Here is a 20,842-nt window from a genome sequence, read left to right as displayed (position 1 = left end):
CCGCGTGACAGCGATGTGTTGAAGATGTCGGTGACACATTTAAAAAAACCCTCTCACATGATGGGGGGTGCTGTCACATATCTTTAGTGTCGGTGTTGAGGTCTCATCGCCTCTGCGTTGTCTCTTTGATGCCAGTTTTCAACCTCTTTCCGGTGCCCTGACCTCTCCACTCCTAGAGGCTTTGTGTTTGGGGACTGGGTTTATTGTGTTTGTGATCACCGTATCGTCAATGCATTTGCAGATATACGAGTTCACTGTGGATGTACATTGCCTCAGGTGGATGTGGTTCACCTGTTCTGACGGCATTCCCGAACATTCTGTGCAGTTTGTAGCTCCGTCTATCAACAACTACACTGGTTTTCATGATTTTCTTTTGGGCCTTTTATTCAGCTTTGAGTAGGTAGAAAGCACAAGCAGGTAAATATGATCTGATTGAGTCCTTTGTTGGAGTATTTGCTGATGTGGAAATGCTGGTAGAATCTATGAAATTCAGATGTCAGCTTTGTTTGATTAAAATCACCAGCTATAATAAATAATATAATAATAAAAAAGACTTATTGTCTCATTTATATTAAGATAGAGCTTTTTTAGAACTTTTTTTCTGTGTAGTGTTAATCTGTCATTTTGTTAAATGTATGTGATCGTTTGTTTTCGTTTTAAATCAGTTGATTACAATTAACTGCAAGTGTGGGAGTAATGTCACATTTCTGAATGGATTCTTCTGGTTTACATTTGCAGTGATATTCTAATTTATGTATTACTTAGTTTATCTGTTTGCATAAATTACATTGTGTGAAATACTTTTTGTGTTTTTTTAAAAATCTACAATGCATTCATATGCTAGGAAGGAAATGTTATCATAATATCAAAGAACCTTTCTATTCAATAAAATGCAGAAGTATTAAATAAGAACAATACAGTAAACTAATCCTTATTATAAAATGTGTTCTCTCCTCCTCCATCTCCTAATTTCTACAAATAGGATTTAACACATTTGCTTAATTGTTGATGAGTGATTTTATGATGGATTATTGTTGATTTCTTGTCACTCCAAATCAAAATTGTGTCAACATTTTGAAGTGCAACAAATAATACAAACATATATTTTCATAACACTTTATTTGGCATAACAGATTATAAAAAGAAATAGATTGTAAAAAATGTAAGGCACAGAGAAAATAATAAATGCATGGGTTTCCCATGAACACTAGATGCACTCCAAATCGAAGTTTGTTTTAAGTTACAATATGTATCATAAAATTATAAGCTATTTAATTGGAAGCTTAACTGATGTATAGAGGATAAGTAAAAATGACAGAATGTGTCACACTTGTACCTACTGTGTATTAAAATGATGAGAAAAAGAATCAGCACAATTTAAAGAAATGCATTTTTGGTATCTGTGTAAATGCTTAGATGTGTGGATACAGTAATCAAAAGCAGGGGAGCATATTTCCCATGGAATAATAAAACCATACGCTGCGTATTCAGAATACAACCGAGTGTGGCTTGTGTGTTTATATATCCAATACTGTAACTAATACGGTAACATAGTAACACTGTACTGTAAATACTTTGTTACTCTTCAACCTCATTTTTCCTTTCATCAACCTTTTAAGGTAATACTTGATAGTAGCTTTAGTGAGATGCCTCACAGGAGAACCCCACTCCACTTTCAGTGCATTAAAGTGTTGGAGGTAAAGTGCGTTTGATTTCGTCACCTCCTTTTTGTAATACCTCCATGAAATATTATCTTGGTCACTTGTACGGCTGCAGATATATATCCAGTGGAGAGTTTTTTTTTTTGTCTTTTTGCCGGAGTGGAATCCTCACACGTGGCTGCTCCCGTTTGTGCTCATGCCGTCGGTGGACAGGGAGGAGGACGCACGAGGCCGGGGGCCGGCGGGAGTGGCGGGCTGTGGGTGGCTGACCTGTGACACCGTATCATCAGACTCGCAGCGCTCCAGTTCCTCCCTCACTAGCCTCTCCAGCAGCTCGCTGTGGGCGTCCGTGTCCCGTCCCAGACGCTCGTCCTGAAAAGACGATACCAGATTTGTAACCGCTCGTTTTCATGCACACGAGAAACCAGGTCATGTAACATATCTGGCAATGTGCTCTGTTGTTACCGGATCGCGTGCGGATCTGCATGTGCAGTGTAGGCAGCTGATTAATGAAGGATATACCGCTCGTGCAGCCAGACAGTATTTACATTTCCTGCCGACAACCAACTTAATGGAACATGGCTTATTTAGGTCAATTGTATTAATGATGTAAGATTTAAGAAGACATTGGATTTCACCAAGAAAAATCTAGCTGAGGAAATCAGGGTTTCCTTTTCCTCGATGACAGAAACTGTGTCTTGTAATGCAGTCATTGCAGAATATCATCCAGGCGGCTGGAACCCAGTTAGTCAAACTCGCAATAACAGTTTTTTTGGACACTCGATGGCAAAATATTTCAATTACCTTTGAAGTTGATATTGCAATTAAGAAATCGGTTGCGCATTAACAGATGCAGCGGACAAAGTTACTGTATTTAAAGTCCTATTTCTCACCGCCTTCTGTTTTTCAAACCTATAATTCACTATGACTATCTGCACAGCAACTCACCTCCATAACTCCGTCCAGCAGTCTGCCCAGCACGTCCCTTCTTTTAAGTACGGCTCTCTCCATGGTTTCCAACTTCACGATGACAGCATCTATTTTAGACACTATGCTGCCGATTGAGTGCTCCATTCTGTCCACCCGTCTCACCAGCCTGAGAAACAGAGAGCCTTTAGTGTACTACATGTTATGTACTGCTACGTTCATTGTCATTTATTTTGAAAAGCTTATAAAATGAAGAACAGAGATGTCATGACGAAGAGGAGACCTTAAAGTAGAGCTAAATTTCAGATTAATGAGTAGATATGAGGCTGTGTAGAAGAAGAAAAATCTGATCATTGCATCGTTTGACTATGATGGAAACGCTGACAAGTTTAACCTTTTAAAACTGATGCCACCCTTTTCCATTATTCATCAGATATAGTTCAGCATTCATTCAGCATTAACTTGCATTCAAGCTGTGGTATAATTATAAAAAAGTCATACACTTGAAACTCTTCATAGGAGACACCCCCTGAGCTGCTGCCACGGCGACGAGAGCTGTGGCCGCTGTCCTCATCGTCGTCTTCCTCTGAGTCGTCTTGTGTACGAGTGAAGCTCCGCCCACTGCTGGGTCTAGTCAGCGAATTGCGTTCCAGATCCAAGTCCTCCTGGCAAGCGAGCAGAGTAACACTGAACATCTTGCAGCGTCGTTTTGGCTTTGCGTAAAATACCACACACACAGGTGGGTTCTTTGTGTTTATCCGCGTGTTGCAGTTGGCATCGTCACTCACTCTCTCTTTCTCCAGGTCGTCTCTCATCTGCTGGTGGTCATTCTCTGTCAGCTCCTGGTCGCCGTCGTGATCATACTTGGCAAAGATGGCCTGAATCTCTGCGTCTGTGTGGCCCTTTCTAAAAGATCAAAACGCTCTCAGGACACGTCGCTTTGAAATTATATCCTAATAGTGAACAGCCCTTATCTGAAATATTTACCCTTTAAGATCCTGGCGGAGTTCATTAAAGTTTAGTTTTCCCCCGGCCTGACGCAAGCTGTCGGAGATGTCATCGACGGCCGTCTTCTTGAGTCTTAACTTCATCAAAGCTTTGTTGCAGCCCTGAGAGAGAGAAGAATCCTTAATCTTACATTCAGACTCCTGGAACAAATCAGTCAAAGCTGAAAGTAATACAAAAACAACAAACAACACTTCCCGGAGGAAACCTTCTTAGCTGAAATCCTTTTTAATAAAGAATTTATATGTAGTTCAGTACCTTCTTAAGAAGATCTGTCATTTCCATTTCAGACCTCTGCTGGGACATGTCGGCCTTCACCTCAGAGTATGTGTCATTGATGATGGCAAGGAACATGTTCTATACAGAAAGGATAAGAACGCATGTGTCAGTGAGGAGGGGGGGGGGGGTTATGTGAACAACATGACCAAACTTCAACACAACTGGCTACACAATACTCACCATGAGAATAAAGAAAATGAAGAAGGCAAACGTTGTATAGTAAATGGGTCCCAGCACTGGATTTGCTTCCATTATTTCTGAGAACTCAAAGTCTCCCAGAATTATACGGAACTGGGTAAATCTACACAAACAGAAAAAAACATGTTTTGACAACAGGAAAACAATAGTTGTTTCAGATGTTTGTGCTTGTGTAAAGTTAACATTGAATAACATACATGCTGGCTTGGAAAGTGCTGAAATCGTTGACTTGGGTTCCAAACACCAGGTAGGCCAGTTGAGCGTAGGCCAGGAAGATGATGAAGAACATGATGGCAAAACCCACCAGGTCCTTGGCACAGCGAGACATGGTGCCGGACAGCTGGCTCATGGTCTTATTGAAGTTAATGAACTTAAAAAGCTGCGAGAATGTGAGAAAGTATCAATCTGTAGAACAGTATTTGGGTTCTTCCACTTTGGTTGTTTAGGACTGATTATGAACAAAAGTGAAAAGACTTGCACCTTGACCCAGGCAAAAAAGACGATCACCGCAGCCATGTTGTTGAACTGGACCTGCAGGTTGGCCAAAGGCTCAAACGCCGGGTGAGCAATGTGATTCTCCAACAGGCCTTTAAGACGGCTTCCAACCATGGCTGTTCTGGTTATGTTCATAATGATGGCAACGACACTCAGCTGAAGAAGGAGCAGACGGAGAAAACAACAAACTCAGTCATTTTGATTAAACATTTTGTCCAACGACTGTAATAACTACGGTACACACCACGACGATGAGAACGTCCAGACAGTTCCACAGGCTCTTGAAGTAATGCAAGCGGTGGATGCGGATCTCCAGCACTTCCTCCACCATGTAGTAGACGATGAATAGACAGAACGCCACCTCACACAGGCCCACAAAGTAGTCCCAGCTGGACACATAACGTATCAGACGCACTGTTTGGAACTGCCAGGAGGTCACCACCCCGCCAGTAGCAGGAAACTCCACCAACAACCTGAAATAGCACAGGTATGTAAATCGAGATTCATCACGGGTGAAGCATTTTTTCGCTGTTATGTAATGGCTAATAAATGACCATTTTGATCATTCGTTTTATCATTGAATTTGTCAATCTCATTAATTTAAGTCAGTTATCAAACAGCAATACTAAATATTAACAGTAGTTGTATTACATTTCTCTGTTTCCTCTTGAATCAAATATCTTTGCAATTAGAAATGTCAGACAACAACTCCGGAAATTGTCATTGTCATTTTTCAATGTTGAGTTTTTTTCTTTAAATTGTTCTGCCAGAATTTGACTGTATCTTCTTTGTTTTTCATGCCACGTCAATCATATTAAAACCTAGGGATAACTTTAAAAAGCTGCGCGAATGAAGGGTCTTACCTGGCAATGCAGAAAAGGTTGATGTTCCCATTGTAGACGGAGAAGTCGAGAAACACCGCTCTGGTGCCTCTGTCCAGCCACAGCTGGTCTTTGAGGAACTGCAGTTGGGCTGCTGACTCCTCTTTAGTACGAGACAGGTCTTGGTAGTAGCCTCCACCTCCATATTTAGAAATCTGGCCATGATAACTGCTCCCGTTCATGTCGCTCTCTGATGTGTACACCCACCTAAAAGGTTTAGCATGTAGACATTTGTTAGTGTAATACATTTGATGCAGCTCCAACCTATTGAAATTAATAATGAACTGAGTAATTAAATGATATCAAATGAAATGCATGAACTTACGCGGTTCCAATCTTGGGGCCAAACGAGGCCCTCTCCTCATTGGTCGGGGTGAACATGTTGTAGCAGTCTAGAAACTCGTCTCTCAGATCTTCGTGGACGGAGCAGGACTCGTTTCGGACTTTTAGCTGCCGGAGCCGTGGTACCCCGAGGAGGAGGTTCTCATAGTAGATGAGACTCTGATTCTCCGGCAGGCTCTTGTTGTTGTACCACACCTCCCAGTACATGCCGTTGAGAAAAGGTCCTTCTGTGAACTATAAGTGTAGGACAATCAGAATGAATGCACAGAAGAGGTCAGACTGAGGCATTAGGAAAGGAGAGATACACTAAAAGCTACATCGGTGATTGTCTATCACAGAACGTTTTTCTATAATCTGGCTACAGTCCGACTTTACTCATGTGTTTGAGGGTTATACATGCTGCACCCTTTTCCAATGTGGAGCACAATTTCCTTCCGTTTCTTTACTTCTAGAGTTTTACTACTCAGGAATTGTCACAGGAATTAACTTCTGCTGAACTACAACTCAGCGTGCTCACAAAAGCAAATAGGTAATAGGTGTTTTCTGCTACAAAAAAAAATACTTGCATCATATAGACATGTGCGATGGCGTCTTTTGTCAAAATGTAACAAAATAGAAAACAATTGAGTTTAGTAAACAGTGATGAAATTTGCATTTTACCTTCCAGAAATCCTCCATGGTTGAAAGGCTTCTAAAAGTGGAGGGGTCCCCGGCAGACAGCGGTGTGTCCAAAAAAAGCTGAGACATGACTTTGGTATAGTAGTACATATTGGCACTCACCATCCCATAGGTCACTGCAGAGCAAATCACAATATAACATAACCTTTACTGAGAGGGAGGTTTCTATTAGCACGACTATATTGTAAGCCCTCGAGACATTACAGAATGACAAGGACAAGAATTAAAAGAAAGTGAATGCTTTTTGTGTATATTGATGTGCACTTTGCATCCGGCATGACAATACAAATAATTAGAGAAAAAAAAAGGAAAACAGTTAACATTAAACTTTTTTTGTTTCATGCATTGCTATTCTCTGTAGCATTCAGCAACCGTTCAGTGAGTAGCTCTGGAAACTATGTTTCATAGTCAAGCTGGGCTCAGCAGAATGTGAGTATGGAGTCTGCCAGAATATCCTTTTCTCATCCCACGCATTTTAAATTTGGGATTTCTATGATTTTTTTCTTACTATTCCAAAATGCAATCATCAAATGTATGATGTTGTTGAAATCCAAAACCTTGACAGGTGTCAGAGTTCCAATTTCCAGCTGCTAAAACCATTAGGATACTTACACCGTGAGCTTGGAAAAATAACTTTTAAGCTACTAGCAAAGTGCCTGATTATTTGAAAGAGCTTTTTCTGAGTCACTTGGCACAACTGTCAGTCACTTTTAGAACACTACTTTATATTTTACTTCATAGATATGTCCCAAAAAATGTCCGACTTTGAGATCTTTGAGACCTGATCATAAATGTGACCTTCTGCTATATATCCGACACATATCCTAAAGTGTATGTTGTAGTATACATTTTTCAGTAACTATTTAATAAAGTTCATTCTTTAACTAACAGGAAATTATGTAATTGGTAGAGAATGATATAATGGTTAATTGCCTACTTGGTTTTTGGTTGCGTGAGATCTATGCATCACCGCAAACAATAATGAAATATGTAGCCACTTTCAAAATATTCAATACCTACTTTTGCAATATATTGTGAACACACAAACAACTACATGCACAAAAAGGATTTTGTATGAAATGGGGAATTGGGAGGCAGTGTAAGACTGGAAGGTGGGATGTGTGCAATAAGAACTATTTTGGCTACTCACTGGTCAAAACCCTCTAAACTTCAGGGTAGTTTTATAATGCCAAGGCAGAAACCTTAATCAGGTCAGGTGAAGGAGCCACTATCCTATTCGTAGATGTCATGTCATTTTACAGGCATTTTTTGGTGGTTACTTACATATACAAATAGTGATGAGGAATGTTATGTATGTGATCATCTCCCTCAGCACGTTCCTGAGGTACCTCTCTCGACTGCTGTCGCTGTCCTCCATCAGCTCTGTGCCCCACAGAACTGCAAAGAAACAAGTGTTCAAAGGACTTTCTGCCATAGACTCAGCTATGGAGTACATGCTACACAACAAATTGGCACAAACTGTATAAACATACAGTATTAGACCACAGAACACATGTTGTGATTAGTTAAGAAATTGATTTAGTTAATTTATTTTCTTAATAAACACTTTATTCACTTGATTGTGTTTGTTTTACTGGTTACAACAATGATTGTTTATCATGATCTCTCCTTTTGGTCGGGAATTTGATTATTGTATCCATCAATAACTACATATAAAGTTAGATTAAAGTACGCTATGAAGTTCACAAAGCGTTACGAAAGTGACTAACTTCTGATCCTTTGGAGCATCCGCTTCATGCAGCTGCGGTGGTCCAGCCTGTCCGGCGGCCGCGCATCCCCGCTCGGGGTCGGGTAGAGTCCTCCTCGGGGGATCTGGGTGCTGCTGCCGGCCCCGGTGTAACTGCCCAGGCCGCCGCCGCCTCCGCTGCCGCTGCCGCTGGAGGCCGTGGACACCGACCTCCTGCCGGGACTCGCCGGAGGCCAGTCGGCTTCCATGATCTCCTCCTCGGGCTCAAACCCCGGGTTATCCCTGCTCCAGGCCTGTCTCGACGGAGGGGACGGGGTGCCGATCACTCCTCCGAGTCCCAGGTCCCGGTGCTGGATGTTCTCCATCTCTATGCCTTCGCCCGGCTCGAGGCTGTGGGGCAACCTGCCAGTTTGGCTCTGCGGTAGCTGCTGCGGTCTGACTCGGGATGAACTCATGGTCCAGTTAGCCTATTTTTTTTAGTGTAACTAACGCGGGTTTATGTCGGCGGGAGAAAAAAAAGTTAACAGTTATGTAAAGAACGATAAACTTCATAAATGTTTACAACGGCTGAAACATTTCGGCCATCCGCTGAACTCAACCGCAAAGCGCATAAAAACACGCAGGCAGACAGTTTGGGGAATTTGGAGGAATAACTAACCTAACGTTAGATAAAGAGGTTACGCGGTGTGTGAAAGTCACACTCGGTACATTTAAATCATGCTACTAAAAAGTCAGCGGTAGTGAGTTAATTTTCACTCTCTGCAACCCGTTAGGAAAACTGTTCGGTCTTCGATTCGTCTCAAGACAAACACGATGTCCTCCGTCACAAAGTTATGCCTTTAAAGAGGTTAAAGTTACCTAATAAGCTATTCAAGTTGTGGCTTTATTAACTATTTACATGTCGCCGGTGGTCGCATTAAAATTCTATTTCAAATGTGGAAGAAGAAAGATACTTTTCTTGCCCCAGGACAGCCATCTTGTTCTCGAACTGCATCTCCAAAAAGCTCCTTTTCTCATTTGTCCGGGACTCCGATCAGAAGTCATGGCGTCGCAGTAATGGAAAACATCTCTGCGGAAAACGTTCCTCATTTTTTACATGTGTTTAAGTTAATTTATGTTTAAAGTATTAAAGGATAACGGTTGGAATTGACGTATTTCATGTTGTGCATTTTGTGCTTTTAAAAAAGTATACCTAATTATCCTAATCCGGTTCCCCAAAGGAATTCTTCTAATTAATAAGTAATTCTTTGAAAGTCTTTTAAGCCCTCTGAGCATTTTATCTTGACCATTGAGCCTGGCTCTAATTTAAAATGTTTAATATAGGATGAAGATGAATATAGACGTCAGTATTACACAACATCTGTGTGTTTTGGTCCGCAGTTTCCATGACAACAGTACTTTAGGTTTAGGAGCTGTTCACCAACAACGGGCATATACCATCATTTGAAACAGAACAAGGGGAACACACGAGACAATGCAATGAATTATTTTTACATTTAAAATGTTTATGATTCACAGAATAAAAATAGTCATTAGATCATAACATTTTTCATTTTCCTTCACATCAAAGCACAAAAAACAGGCATAACTTTATGTGTGTGTATTTTAGATTTTATGTTGTGAGAATACTTTCGCTTTAACTTTGTCTCCATTATGCTGTCAGATTTACTTTGTTCTACTCGAGCCTATAACACAACCAAACGAGTAAAACACCAAGTTATTTTGACCACTTGGTAGCGCTCAAGACTTAGACTTGAAGAACTCACTCGCACCAGTGACAAGCTTGCAAATTTAATTTAAATCACTCTTGTTTAATACTAAAGAAGTCAATGGGGCCGAGGGATTGGATCTATAGCTGACCTATAACTCTAAAGTGAGTGTAGTTTCACATTTGTTTCGTTTTAATTCACATATATTGCCTATTGAGACATAGAAGCAGCTCTACAAGATCGGGCAGCCCTTCTAGTTTCACACTCTTTCCACTAAAAAGGTAAAAGGGGAAAAGGTAACGTCAGCTGAACTCCTGGTAACCACTTTTTGACATAGTTTGGATTCCTCCTCTCCCTTTGCATCCTTATCTCCTGGTGTCATTGCATTACCACATATTTGTGTAACAGCACGACCTCTAACTTGCCTATTTCCTTCTGTAGTCTCCGTGGGTTGTGTGTGCTCTTTCTCTAACTCTCCACGTTGTTGATTCGTATGCACATTGTTATATATTTTTAGGCTATCTGATTATGCAAGCTCCTTTATATACAACAATAACTCACAGTTAACAAAGTGCAGACTATGTAAAATCAGTCAGAGAAAGCACTTGAAATCACAATTATGAAGGAGAAAAACAAAAGGAGAGTGTGTTGTTCAATACTATTACAGTCAAGTGAAATGTTTTTCACAGCATTAGTATAACATTTTGGAGGCGGGTCGTTCTTGTGTCGTCATAATGTATGTTGCCTAGTGTAAACAGTCCATTGGCTGAATCTTTGTGATGGGGGTTCCCTGCCCCAGATCGCAGGGGTATAACAATAAATAGACCCTATCACTTTAAATCTGCAATCTCTGGGACGGCAGAGATCATAAAGTGTTAGTTAGTGAAGCGAGGGAAATATCACTATTACCCCACCCCCCCTGGGATATTTCTGAACAGGTTACAGCCGGTTACGCGGAGATATTTATTACAAACAATTCTGTCTACATAGATAGGGTCTTTCATAAGGTGAGTAAGCTTCCTCGAAGCTAGGCTATGAGACGGTTGGCAAGCTAACGTTAACCGTACGAGCAAAGGTTAGCTAGCTGCATTGTCTAGCTAACGGTAGTCAAAACCACGACCGACTCGTTAGGCAGGTAACGTAGTAATAGCACACCGTTGCCATCCAGTTAGCCACTCCCTACTGTACAAAAAGCCCAGGTTAGCTGTTATATTTAGTTAAAGATCACCCGTGTCCGTTAAATTGGTAAACTATGCCTTCCTTTGTTTTCTTTAAGCTAGCATAGCACTCAATTTGTTTCATTTAACATGGTTTGACAGTCAACGTAGCTGGCTGAAGTTGACGGTAACGTTAATGCATTTTAAAGTTTATGGCAACTTTATAATCCATACGAGTTGTATCAACTATGATACAGTTGATTGGAAATTCGTAGTCGGTGAATTGTTGAGCCTCATCGGCATGTAATGGACATACTTTATTGGTGCAGTTACACCGCTATCACCGGGCTTCACGTTGTGTCGGCTTGGTGATTATTTTTTTTACCGCTTGCTATCAGCGTGCAAGTTGTGTTTGTGTGTTGGTACCGCAAAGTTATGCCTTGTCAAGTGGCACTTTTCTGTGTTTGTCGAGTCGACAGTAATTATGTGTTTGCTCAAACATATTTATCTTGCAATATTGTAAAATGTAAGCTGGTTGAAGGAAAAACGACGACGCCACAAGTTAGCGTAAGCTAATGTTAGCTCTTCAACTAGCATGTTGCAGGCTTTGCGTGGATTTTCTGTTTGCCGGCTAACGTTAGCTATTTAAGATGACAGCAAGGAGGCCAGTAACGTTACTTCCGACTGTATTTCCTCCGTTGTTTTCCTTGTCTAGAAAACCTTGACCTAGTTGACAATGTAGGAGCGTCATTTCTAAGACAGGAAACCACTTACAATACAAATTATGAATCCGGATGATCATTTGGATAATATAACTGCATGCGGGAAATAGCAAAATGTTGTTAGCATTTGACATGAAAGGCCTGACTAACTCATGCAGTAGGCCACTTGTCTACAAAGGGATGCATGCATATGTGTAACTCGTATGATATAACTTAGTGTTTTAAAGTTAAAATTCAATTATAGTACAGTTAGGGCTCTCTGCTGCCAAATTTAGAACACCTGCGTCAATCGCTTCCCTTTTTATCTACAGCCGGTTTCCTTCTTTGTCTCATTGGAAGAACGTGATGGCGCAGTTGTGTGTTAGCTAGTGTGTTAGCCAGCTAGCTTAATATTCAACTGTCTTAAGTCAGCAATACGATGGAATTTGGTGTAAGGAAACCTGCCCCTATAAAGAAAACAGTGTTTCTGTAAAAGGAGACGCGGTTGACCTTTTGTACTTCCTGCAACGTTACTGTCTACTCGAACGCAACTGTTGTTTACCTGAGGTATAACAAACGTTCATGAAAACCGAATTATTCTTCCCGAAAATTGTCTAACCTTAAACATTTCTGTTAGCTTTCCTACTGACTCTGAGCTTATTTTCCAAATCGTATCCTACACACGGTTGCTGTTTGATATGCCTGGTGAATTTATATAACTTGGTCTTATGCAAAATCTTTGCAACAAATCTGTTATGCAAGTTTAACTTTTTTCTTTAAATGTTTTGGAAAAGTGTGCATTTAACTATAGGGTTGTTTTTTGCGCACGTTTAATTGTAGTCACACCAAGTAATACAATATTTGCATTCATTTTTAGAAACCGCCTTCATATTATGCCATACAAATTTAGCAGAAGTCAAATTGTCTCTGCTAAAAAAAACTAAGTCAAAATTTGTGTCATTTCTGGATTTCTTTACTAGACAGACTACAATTAATTCCTTGTTTGTTTATTATGTTCTGTTACAGCACATAATATTGTCTACCAAAGAAATGGTGATGGAGAAGCCAAGTCCCCTGCTTGTAGGGCGGGAGTTTGTGAGGCAGTATTACACACTCTTAAACAAGGCACCGGATTTCCTACACAGGTAACTACCTACATCTGATGTGTAATAAACTAAATGTTTAGGTTTTGTTCAGGCGATTTGACCTTTCTATTGTTGTGCCATTAGGTTTTATGGGAGGAATTCTTCCTATGTTCATGGAGGACTTGATCCGAATGGGAAGCTAGCGGAAGCGGTGTACGGGCAAGCGGTAAGTGCTATGACCTAATACGATTTTCATGGAGGACTAGGTATGTGGTACGAGATTCATTGTGGTGAAGAAGTGTATTCATTTTCAATGAAATTGAACATGGTTTTAAAAAAAAACGGTTGGAGTTGACTTAAATGATAAGAACTGTGCTTTAGAGGTTGAGCTGACAAATAACAAATCATTTGGTAAGTGTACACTCACCAGCTGTGACTTCAAATTCTTGACATTAAAGTGGAAGTCAGATTTCGAAAAATGTGTCCCCTCCTTTTCTCCTTTTAATTTTTGAGTTGATCTAATTTTCTTTGCATCTCTTAGGAAATCCACAAGAAGGTCATGTCCCTGCAGTTCAGTGAGTGCCACACAAAGATCAGGCATGTGGATGCTCATGCCACACTGAGTGATGGAGTTGTGGTGCAAGTCCTGGGAGAACTTTCAAACAATGGTCAGCCCATGAGGAAGTTTATGCAAACGTTCGTGCTTGCTCCAGAAGTGAGTACCCCTCCACCTTTTAGTCCTATAACATACATTCAGGTTGAGTGGTAATACCATATCATTTCTTAAGAGTTTTGGCTTAATGAAGATTGTGGACAGAGCCAGTATCTGGAGATACTATTGATATTCACAAAAATAGATAATTTGAGTCACTAATGTGTTGTTGTTTTGTTTTTTTACTTTTTGATCTATTGTCAATGACTAAAAAATTTTAAAGGACTCCGTTTGCCTGACAAATTTCCTTAGGGTTCGGTGGCGAATAAGTTCTACGTCCACAATGACATTTTCCGTTATGAAGATGAAGTTTTTGGAGACTCTGAAGCTGAGCTCGATGAAGGTACGACATTAATAGATAGTTCATGTTTACATGTTTAAATGTTAGGTTGATAATTTGCAAGATGTTTTCCTTTTGCTAATTTAGAATCAGAGGAGGAAGTTGAAGAGGAGCAAGAGGAAAGGCAACCATCTCCTGAGCCACTTCAAGAAAGCCCCAACAGCACCACTTATTATGAACCTCATCCTGTCTCGTATGCTCAAACTTGATCTTATCTCAAAAACATGTATCGCTGTGTTTTGACCTGTTTTTTTTCATTTGTGTAAGTGACCTCATGCAGATTTGTGCTCTGTAGAAATGGAGTAGAAGAGCCAATGGAGGAGCCAGCTCCGGAGCCTGAGCCAGAGCCAGAACCAGAGCCCAAAGTAGAGGAGATAAAGCCTGACGTTGATGAGAAGGTTCAGGAAGAGATTGAGGAGAAAGCTCCATCACCGGCCCCTGTGGAGTCCCCACCAAACACCCAGGAGCCTCCCAAGGTTAGACTGATATATCTGGTTTACGTCTCAGTGGTTTCCTTGAATGAGATTATCAGCAGCCATATTAGTCGGGAGTTCAGTAGATCTTGGATCTATATAAACTGAAGATCCTAAATGAATGTCCCTAATTGAGTTTGCTGCAGCAACTTAAATTAAGCCAGCAACAAACAAAGCCACCATCTGGAGTCACAGCGGCCTGGAGCAGCGCTAGATCGAAGCTCTGTTAAACAATAACCTTTTTTTTATGGATGTTAGACTTGAAGAAGTTTCTTTTATTATATATGTTTTGGTGTAAATATTCAAGAATCTCCAGTTGCACAAGTTATCAAGTCATTTTGTGATGCACAGTCCAGTCCCATAATAATCATCATCCATGGTTCCATGATGTGCAGTAACATGCCCAAAGATGCATCTACTAATGTTAGAGTAAGGTGTCAAGCAAGTGTTGCTGTTAACCGGGATTACTGCATCCTTCAGACTTTCTCGTGGGCCTCTGTGACCAGTAAAAACCTGCCTCCCAGCGGCACAGTCCCCTCCTCTGGAATGCCACCCCATGTCGTTAAAGCTCCAAGCTCACAGGTAATATAGATAATTTTTCAAATGACATTAAGTCTCAAGAGCCCATTAGAAATGGTTCTGTATATAAGGAACTAACCGTTTTTATTTCAGTCATACATTTCATTGAAGATTTTATGATCAAATCAACCGCAGCAATAGAGGAAATTTGTGCAAAGAGCCCCTTTTGACAGATCTGTGTGAAATACTGACTGTAGTGAAGTGCCAAGAGAGACATGAGACTGAAATGCAAAACTAGCTCAAGCAGGTTGAATTAATGGATTCTCTGGGTCACCATGTAGAAGAAAATGAAGACAAGGATGTATGGGTGATGCGTTTTTTGCCCCACCCCCACACAGGCCAGAATAGACGGCAAGACGGAGACACAGACAGCACCTCTTCGGTCCAGAGACCAGCGCACACGCGACAGACCGGCCTTTACCCAGCGGGGTCCCAGGCCTGGTAACGACGCTCCTTCCGTTGGCCATAGCTTCTTTTTATTTTTCACTTATTCTTACATTTTATAACTCTCTGTCACTATTAGATGGTGTTGCGCCTTTGGAGTCACAAACAGGGAAACCACACTTGAGTTTTGTTAACAAAGGTAAACATGATCCTTTAAGTCACATCTAAATGAATCTATACTCCTGTCTTCGATTTTCCGTATTTACTCGTTAGGATCTTTCTAGTTTCAGATACAGCTGTTTAAGGATTGTAATGCAGCTTGCGTGTGTGAGCTGATCTGGCTGTTCTGTCCTGCAGGTGGCCGGGGAGATATGGAACCCGGTGAGATGGACAGCAGGCGGATTGTCCGATACCCGGACAGTCACCAGCTTTTTGTTGGCAACCTCCCACACGACATTGATGAGAGCGAGCTCAAAGACTTCTTCATGAGTATGTTACCTAAAAAAATAAAAAGCAACTCTTTGTTAATGAATTTTCCACAACTTTTTTTAATGGGGATGAATAGTTACGCACCTTTTTTCTTACAGCATATGGAAATGTTGTGGAGCTGCGGATCAACACCAAGGGTGTTGGTGGGAAGCTCCCTAACTTTGGATTTGTGGTCTTCGACGATTCTGATCCAGTGCAAAGAATCCTGGGGGCCAAGGTAGAAGGGGCATGTATTGAAACTTCATTACCCACTTTTTGGTGGTGGTTTGGTGACACACATTTGACACAGTCAGGGGCAATAACCCACAGCATGAAACCCTGGTCTTTTAATATTTTAATAATGTTAGTAATGTCACATGGTCCTGTCACAAATTGATATGTCATGCAAGGTTCAGTACAACTATAGCATTGAGTTAAAAAACCCTTTGTACATACACATACTGTGCTCGGCAAAAGTTGACTCTTCTTGTGATATGAATGAGGTAGCTGCATTTTGTCTTTCTACACAAATTAATCCCGGTTGAAAGGTAACTGTTATTGATGGATTGAAACCAATTTTCAAAGTAATTATAACCTGTTTGATTTGAATATATGAATTTGTTGTGACCATCTGGCGTTTTACAAAGTAATCCACAAGCAGTGTGTGCCTTTTCATATTTGATTGATCAATGCGGTGTCCGGGAAAGATTGACAAACTTGTGTGTCCAAACGAGTGAATGATGTGGGTGGTGAAACGCATTAGGGAAATATCTCGGGCTGGCTTCGTCACTAATTGACTGCGGTCGTCGTCCCCCCCCTCCCCCCTGCAGCCGATCATGTTCCGAGGCGAGGTGCGCCTGAATGTGGAGGAGAAGAAGACGAGGGCGGTGCGCGAGCGAGAGACCCGCGGGGGAGACGACCGTCGGGACATGAGGCGCAACGACCGAGGCCCCGGAGGCCCCAGACCCACCGTGGGAAGCGGAATGATGCGGGAAGGCAGGGGACCACCACCACCACCTCGAGGCGGCATGGCCCCCAAACCCGGCATGGGCTCCGGAAGAGGCTCCGGTGGCCAGGGAGAGGGCCGCTTCACAAACCAGCGCCGCTGAGGAGAGCACCACATGCAGTGTGGAAGTAGTACCGCGTTCTTCATCTTCAACCGTTCTCGTTAACGAAAAGAAATCTTCATGTATGAACGTATATATTGGTTTATGTTTTATTTTTTATTTTTTTTTGTTCCCTCTTTGCTTTGGAATGTGACACAGCCTGTCAACCTTTTGTTTGTGAAATAGACAAAACAAAATAAGCAAACAAGCAAAAAATGCGCTTATTATTTGTGAGCTGAGCATCCTTTTCGGGTTTCTCAAGAATTCACAAACTTTAATTTGTAAATTTGTGGAAAAAAGGCGAACCAACCAGGAGTAATCTGCCACATTAGGAGGGACTGATAAGACTTTTAACTACGATAACACAGCCCATCATTTGGAAAAGAGATTATATGCCTTGACTTAACTGGGGCGCTGCTTCACGAAATCCCTCTATTGCACATTTTATATGGTAGTTTTCTGCCCGTTACTGTTGGATAAGAGTGGGATGCAAATTTTGCGCAGTTCCAGGGGAAAGGCTTGCCTTTTACTTTTTTCCTTTTTGAGAGACCACTGCTTAAAAATTGCATAATGCACTCATCAATATGCACTAATGGGTACTTTTGTCGTATTACTTTGACATCCACGCTTGGAACGCCGCTGGAGGGACCTGTTTAGTCTCAAAGCGACACGACTTTCCGGGGCAGGCCTCGCTCACAGCCTGTCTGCTGTGACCAATGTACTTTTCTCACTTTTGACCGAAAACAAGCTTCAATTACTGCTGGATGGACATGATGACGAGCAAATCTACATTATATTTTTCCTCATTTATAAATAAAGAAAAAGAGCTCAAATCCTGGACTTTTACCAAATGTATGTCGGGGCTAAGGATGTATAATGACGGCGACTCGCTCAGTAGTTTCTTTTGATTTCAAGGTTCTGTTTTTCTTATAGTTTTTTTTTCTTTTTTTTCTGCCAGCTAGACCGCAGAAATGGGATGGACGAGACCGTCTCTCTTTCTTCCCTCCCTTCCACTCTTCGGTGTGGAGTAACAGAATAAATGCACGGCAGAAATCATAGTTCACTGTATGTTTTGTGTATCTTCATTTCTCAACTTGATAAAAGCATGAATGGTGCCTTCTATTTCACCTTTTCTAGTCTTACTAAAGTAAAGCGGTTCGAGGCGCTCTGCCTCAGATTACGGAGCTGCTCATTTTGAACAATTTTTTTCGGGGATCAGATAGAAAAAAGAAATTGCAGTATTCACAATATTTAGGTAATTTTTTTCAGGTGCATATTTCATTTTTCCGTACTGTTTTACTACCTAAGATGATCTGCTGTGAGTTTTGTACATTTGTTTTGTATCGTGTCTGTTCTGCGTTTTGTAGAGACAATGGGTGCCTCCAGGTCTGTTGTTAAATGGTTTAAGAGGTTTATCTGAAGGACACCCCCATTCCCCCTCCACACCCTTTAAAAGTAGGTACATTAAAGATAATGTCATATTCTTGCGTCTTGGTTAACAAGTCATGGCTGTACACCGCAATGATTCCAGTGACCGGAGGTTTGAAAAGGGTAGTGGTCTCACAGTGGGATTCAGATTCTGTTGATACTTTCATTTTGACCATAGTTTTGGAGACTCGCGGTAGCACCTGGGTAAATCCCCGGTTTCAAAAGTTGTCGGACTGTTCTTTTCTCAGTAACAATTTTGTAAAGATCTGTGTGGGTGGGCTGGCTGAAGTTCCTGTCTACCGACTAGCAAATAATTGTGCTCACTTTTCTAGCCATTTATGCATTTGTATTTTCATATGCTGATTATTCATTGTGCTTATTTGTGTTCTTTTTCAGTTTTTTCCCCCTTCAAGGCAAGTGTTATTTGAATGCCATAATAGTTTGGTTTCTCTTGGCCTCTGATGCATTTTCTTTTACCACTCAGTAGGGAGGGAAGAACTTTTGGGTTCAGCTGAAAAGGAAAACGAGATCTTTTTTGTTTGTTATCTTGCACTGATATGGGAAGTGAAATCAATGTAGCATTTTTCTGGACAAATACACGAATGAGGTCTTCCTTGTCTGGTGGTCTTGCACTATTTACAATATTTCTGGGACAATCTCTAATTTTGAAACACAGACTCTACAAATTCCTCATCTGGCACAGAAAAACAATTAAGTGCTCATCTGCGTGAAATATTTACCCTCTTGCAGTTAAAACCAGATTTGATGTGCAAACATGGCATATTTAATCCAGTTTCCACAGCGATGCCCAGCTGCTCTCTTTTGTAGTTGAGATGAGATATTTTCAGATGTGAGATTAGTTTTCAATGGAGATATTACATTTGTTACCACCATCATTCTTTGACCTAATATTACAGAAGGATTACAGCTCTTTGATCCTTGCCTGGTTTTAACAGACAGTTTCTGATTTATACCTCTACCACGAATGTTTATTTGTCAGTTGATTGCTTAGCTAAAGCACTTGACTGCAATCATACTTTTTTTTCTTTTTTTTTTTTACACCAATGGTCAATGAAGAGGCTGACAAAGAAGGGCCATCATGCTTTCCAAACAGTTTGTGTTTTTCCACATCTAAATGGTGGCAAAATGTTTCAGGATATACATCTACAGTTTGATCGTCCATTTTCACCAAGGTTGTATCTCCCCCCCCCCCCCCCCCTTTCAAACCAAACCTTTAAAGGATCGAGTTTTCCTGTGGTTGAATATTAATTTGAGTGGATCCTCATTGTGAATCATTCCAGTCTCCTTTGAATGGAAATAGAAGTTCCTTGTTGGCTTTAGCAGGTGTGGTAAACAGTTGGCTGTAAATCTTACTTTTACAGTGTTTACCCGTTACTTGTTGCTAGTACAAAAATGTTGCAGGTGGAGAATCTTTTTTTGTTTTGTTTTGTTTTGTTCTTATTTTTCTCCTCTATTTTGAATGTGTTGGACTTAACATACAATAAACTACTGATATCAGCACCACTCACACGGTTTGTCATGTTTGCAGGTTCATTCTTAAAAAAAATTGAAATAATGAGCTGTTGCTGTAGACAACTCTGAGCAGATTTTGTAATTCGACCCTGCTGTGGATTTGACAGCTGACGTTTTATTATGTCTTTCTTTTTTTCTTTACTGGACTTAGGGTGGATTCCACGGACCTGTCATTGTAATGACTTTCTCTTCGTCATCTTGGCTCTGGAAACACTTTTTCTCAATGAAATCCTGGTTTGGAATTTGAAATCTGGTGATTCAAGTCCTGTGCGACGAACAGGGTGTAAACTTTCATATATGTCGGTGTTTACCAACATTTAGATATACAGATCCGTTCATTTTGTGTCTTTGACTCATTGTGAGGACTGAACCTCGGGATGTGTCTGCTCCTTGTGTGATACCGAGTCATCACTTTTAACGTTGTTTTCATGAGCGATCCCTTTTGTTTGCTACGTTCCAGCCAATGGTTGAACACTATTTTATTGATCTACACACAGTGGAAACATGTCAAGACGCACGATAACAAACGGAAAAGACGACCGCATTCTAGAAAGGTTGGATGTAGAAAAAAAAACGCATGTTGGACACATGGCGACTAACCAAATGTAGAAGAGAATGTACAGCTGCATGCATCACTGCGTCGGTGCAAATTATCGGTCTCTTCCTCCAGCATCTCTTCGGTCACCGTCACTATCCTCTCCAGATGTTTCACTTGATTTAGGAGCAAACCATTTGAGTCAAGAGGGAATACCGCTTTGATTTCCTGTCGAATGTTTTTAAAGGGCCCTCATGAAGATTCAAGCACCACCAGAAGCACCGACATGGCGAGCGTCAAGGAGCTGACCGGCGGAATTTTGTCTCTTACAAAATCCCCTCCTCCGACTGGATACTGGAGACCACAATAAGGCAAGCATGGGTGGTGGAGGAGGAGGTTATCAGAGTATCAGTGACTCATCTGACTGGAGAATTCTCATTTCTATCATTGGCAGCAAA

The 20,842-nt window shown here is 41.1% G+C and overlaps 2 protein-coding genes across 13 annotated transcripts; one reads left to right on the top strand and one right to left on the bottom strand.

Annotated features, from left to right (window-relative positions):
• Positions 1-1,090: 1,090 nt before the first annotated feature.
• pkd2 (polycystic kidney disease 2) lies at positions 1,091-9,386 on the bottom strand. 3 transcript variants are annotated; one of them, XM_037472997.2, is made up of 16 exons: positions 9,128-9,384; positions 8,197-8,659; positions 7,751-7,864; positions 6,449-6,582; positions 5,772-6,022; positions 5,429-5,653; positions 4,810-5,038; positions 4,551-4,721; positions 4,268-4,449; positions 4,053-4,173; positions 3,852-3,950; positions 3,576-3,697; positions 3,377-3,494; positions 3,090-3,253; positions 2,610-2,757; positions 1,091-2,033 (listed from the first exon to the last, which is right to left on the bottom strand). In XM_037472997.2, exons 2-16 carry the CDS (start codon positions 8,627-8,629, stop codon positions 1,830-1,832), a joined length of 2,715 nt encoding a protein of 904 aa, XP_037328894.2. In that variant the 5' UTR covers positions 8,630-8,659; positions 9,128-9,384; the 3' UTR covers positions 1,091-1,829. The 3 variants fall into 3 exon arrangements, with proteins under 3 accessions (XP_037328894.2, XP_037328895.2, XP_037328893.2); XM_037472998.2 differs by having other exon boundaries at positions 3,090-3,250; positions 8,197-9,386; XM_037472996.2 differs by having other exon boundaries at positions 8,197-9,384.
• A 1,329-nt stretch (positions 9,387-10,715) lies between these two features.
• g3bp2a (G3BP stress granule assembly factor 2a) lies at positions 10,716-19,844 on the top strand. 10 transcript variants are annotated; one of them, XM_037472246.2, is made up of 13 exons: positions 10,716-10,890; positions 12,768-12,886; positions 12,971-13,052; positions 13,368-13,541; positions 13,791-13,881; positions 13,966-14,071; positions 14,159-14,354; positions 14,832-14,933; positions 15,269-15,371; positions 15,454-15,513; positions 15,672-15,803; positions 15,902-16,029; positions 16,613-19,844. In XM_037472246.2, exons 2-13 carry the CDS (start codon positions 12,792-12,794, stop codon positions 16,889-16,891), a joined length of 1,548 nt encoding a protein of 515 aa, XP_037328143.2. In that variant the 5' UTR covers positions 10,716-10,890; positions 12,768-12,791; the 3' UTR covers positions 16,892-19,844. The 10 variants fall into 10 exon arrangements, with proteins under 10 accessions (XP_037328143.2, XP_037328146.2, XP_037328147.2 ...); XM_037472249.2 differs by lacking the exon at positions 10,716-10,890 and adding an exon at positions 10,899-11,018; XM_037472250.2 differs by lacking the exon at positions 10,716-10,890 and adding an exon at positions 11,028-11,128.
• Positions 19,845-20,842: the final 998 nt, after the last annotated feature.

Source organism: Pungitius pungitius, chromosome 9, assembly GCF_949316345.1.
Source record: "Pungitius pungitius chromosome 9, fPunPun2.1, whole genome shotgun sequence".
NCBI lineage: Eukaryota > Metazoa > Chordata > Actinopteri > Perciformes > Gasterosteidae > Pungitius > Pungitius pungitius.
This window is presented reverse-complemented; position numbering and strand designations above follow the sequence as displayed.

Coding starts and splice junctions, on each gene's coding strand:
- pkd2 (XM_037472996.2), bottom strand. CDS start 8,629: ATGAGTTCATCCCGAGTCAGACCGCAGCAGCTACCGCAGAGCCAAACT. Junction 6,583..7,750: donor CCTCATCACTATTTGTATAT/GTAAGTAACCAC, acceptor TTTGCTCTGCAG/TGACCTATGGGATGGTGAGT. Junction 5,654..5,771: donor GGCCCCAAGATTGGAACCGC/GTAAGTTCATGC, acceptor TAAACCTTTTAG/GTGGGTGTACACATCAGAGA.
- g3bp2a (XM_037472246.2), top strand. CDS start 12,792: ATGGTGATGGAGAAGCCAAGTCCCCTGCTTGTAGGGCGGGAGTTTGTG. Junction 12,887..12,970: donor GCACCGGATTTCCTACACAG/GTAACTACCTAC, acceptor TTGTGCCATTAG/GTTTTATGGGAGGAATTCTT. Junction 16,030..16,612: donor TGGGGGCCAAGGTAGAAGGG/GCATGTATTGAA, acceptor TCCCCCCTGCAG/CCGATCATGTTCCGAGGCGA.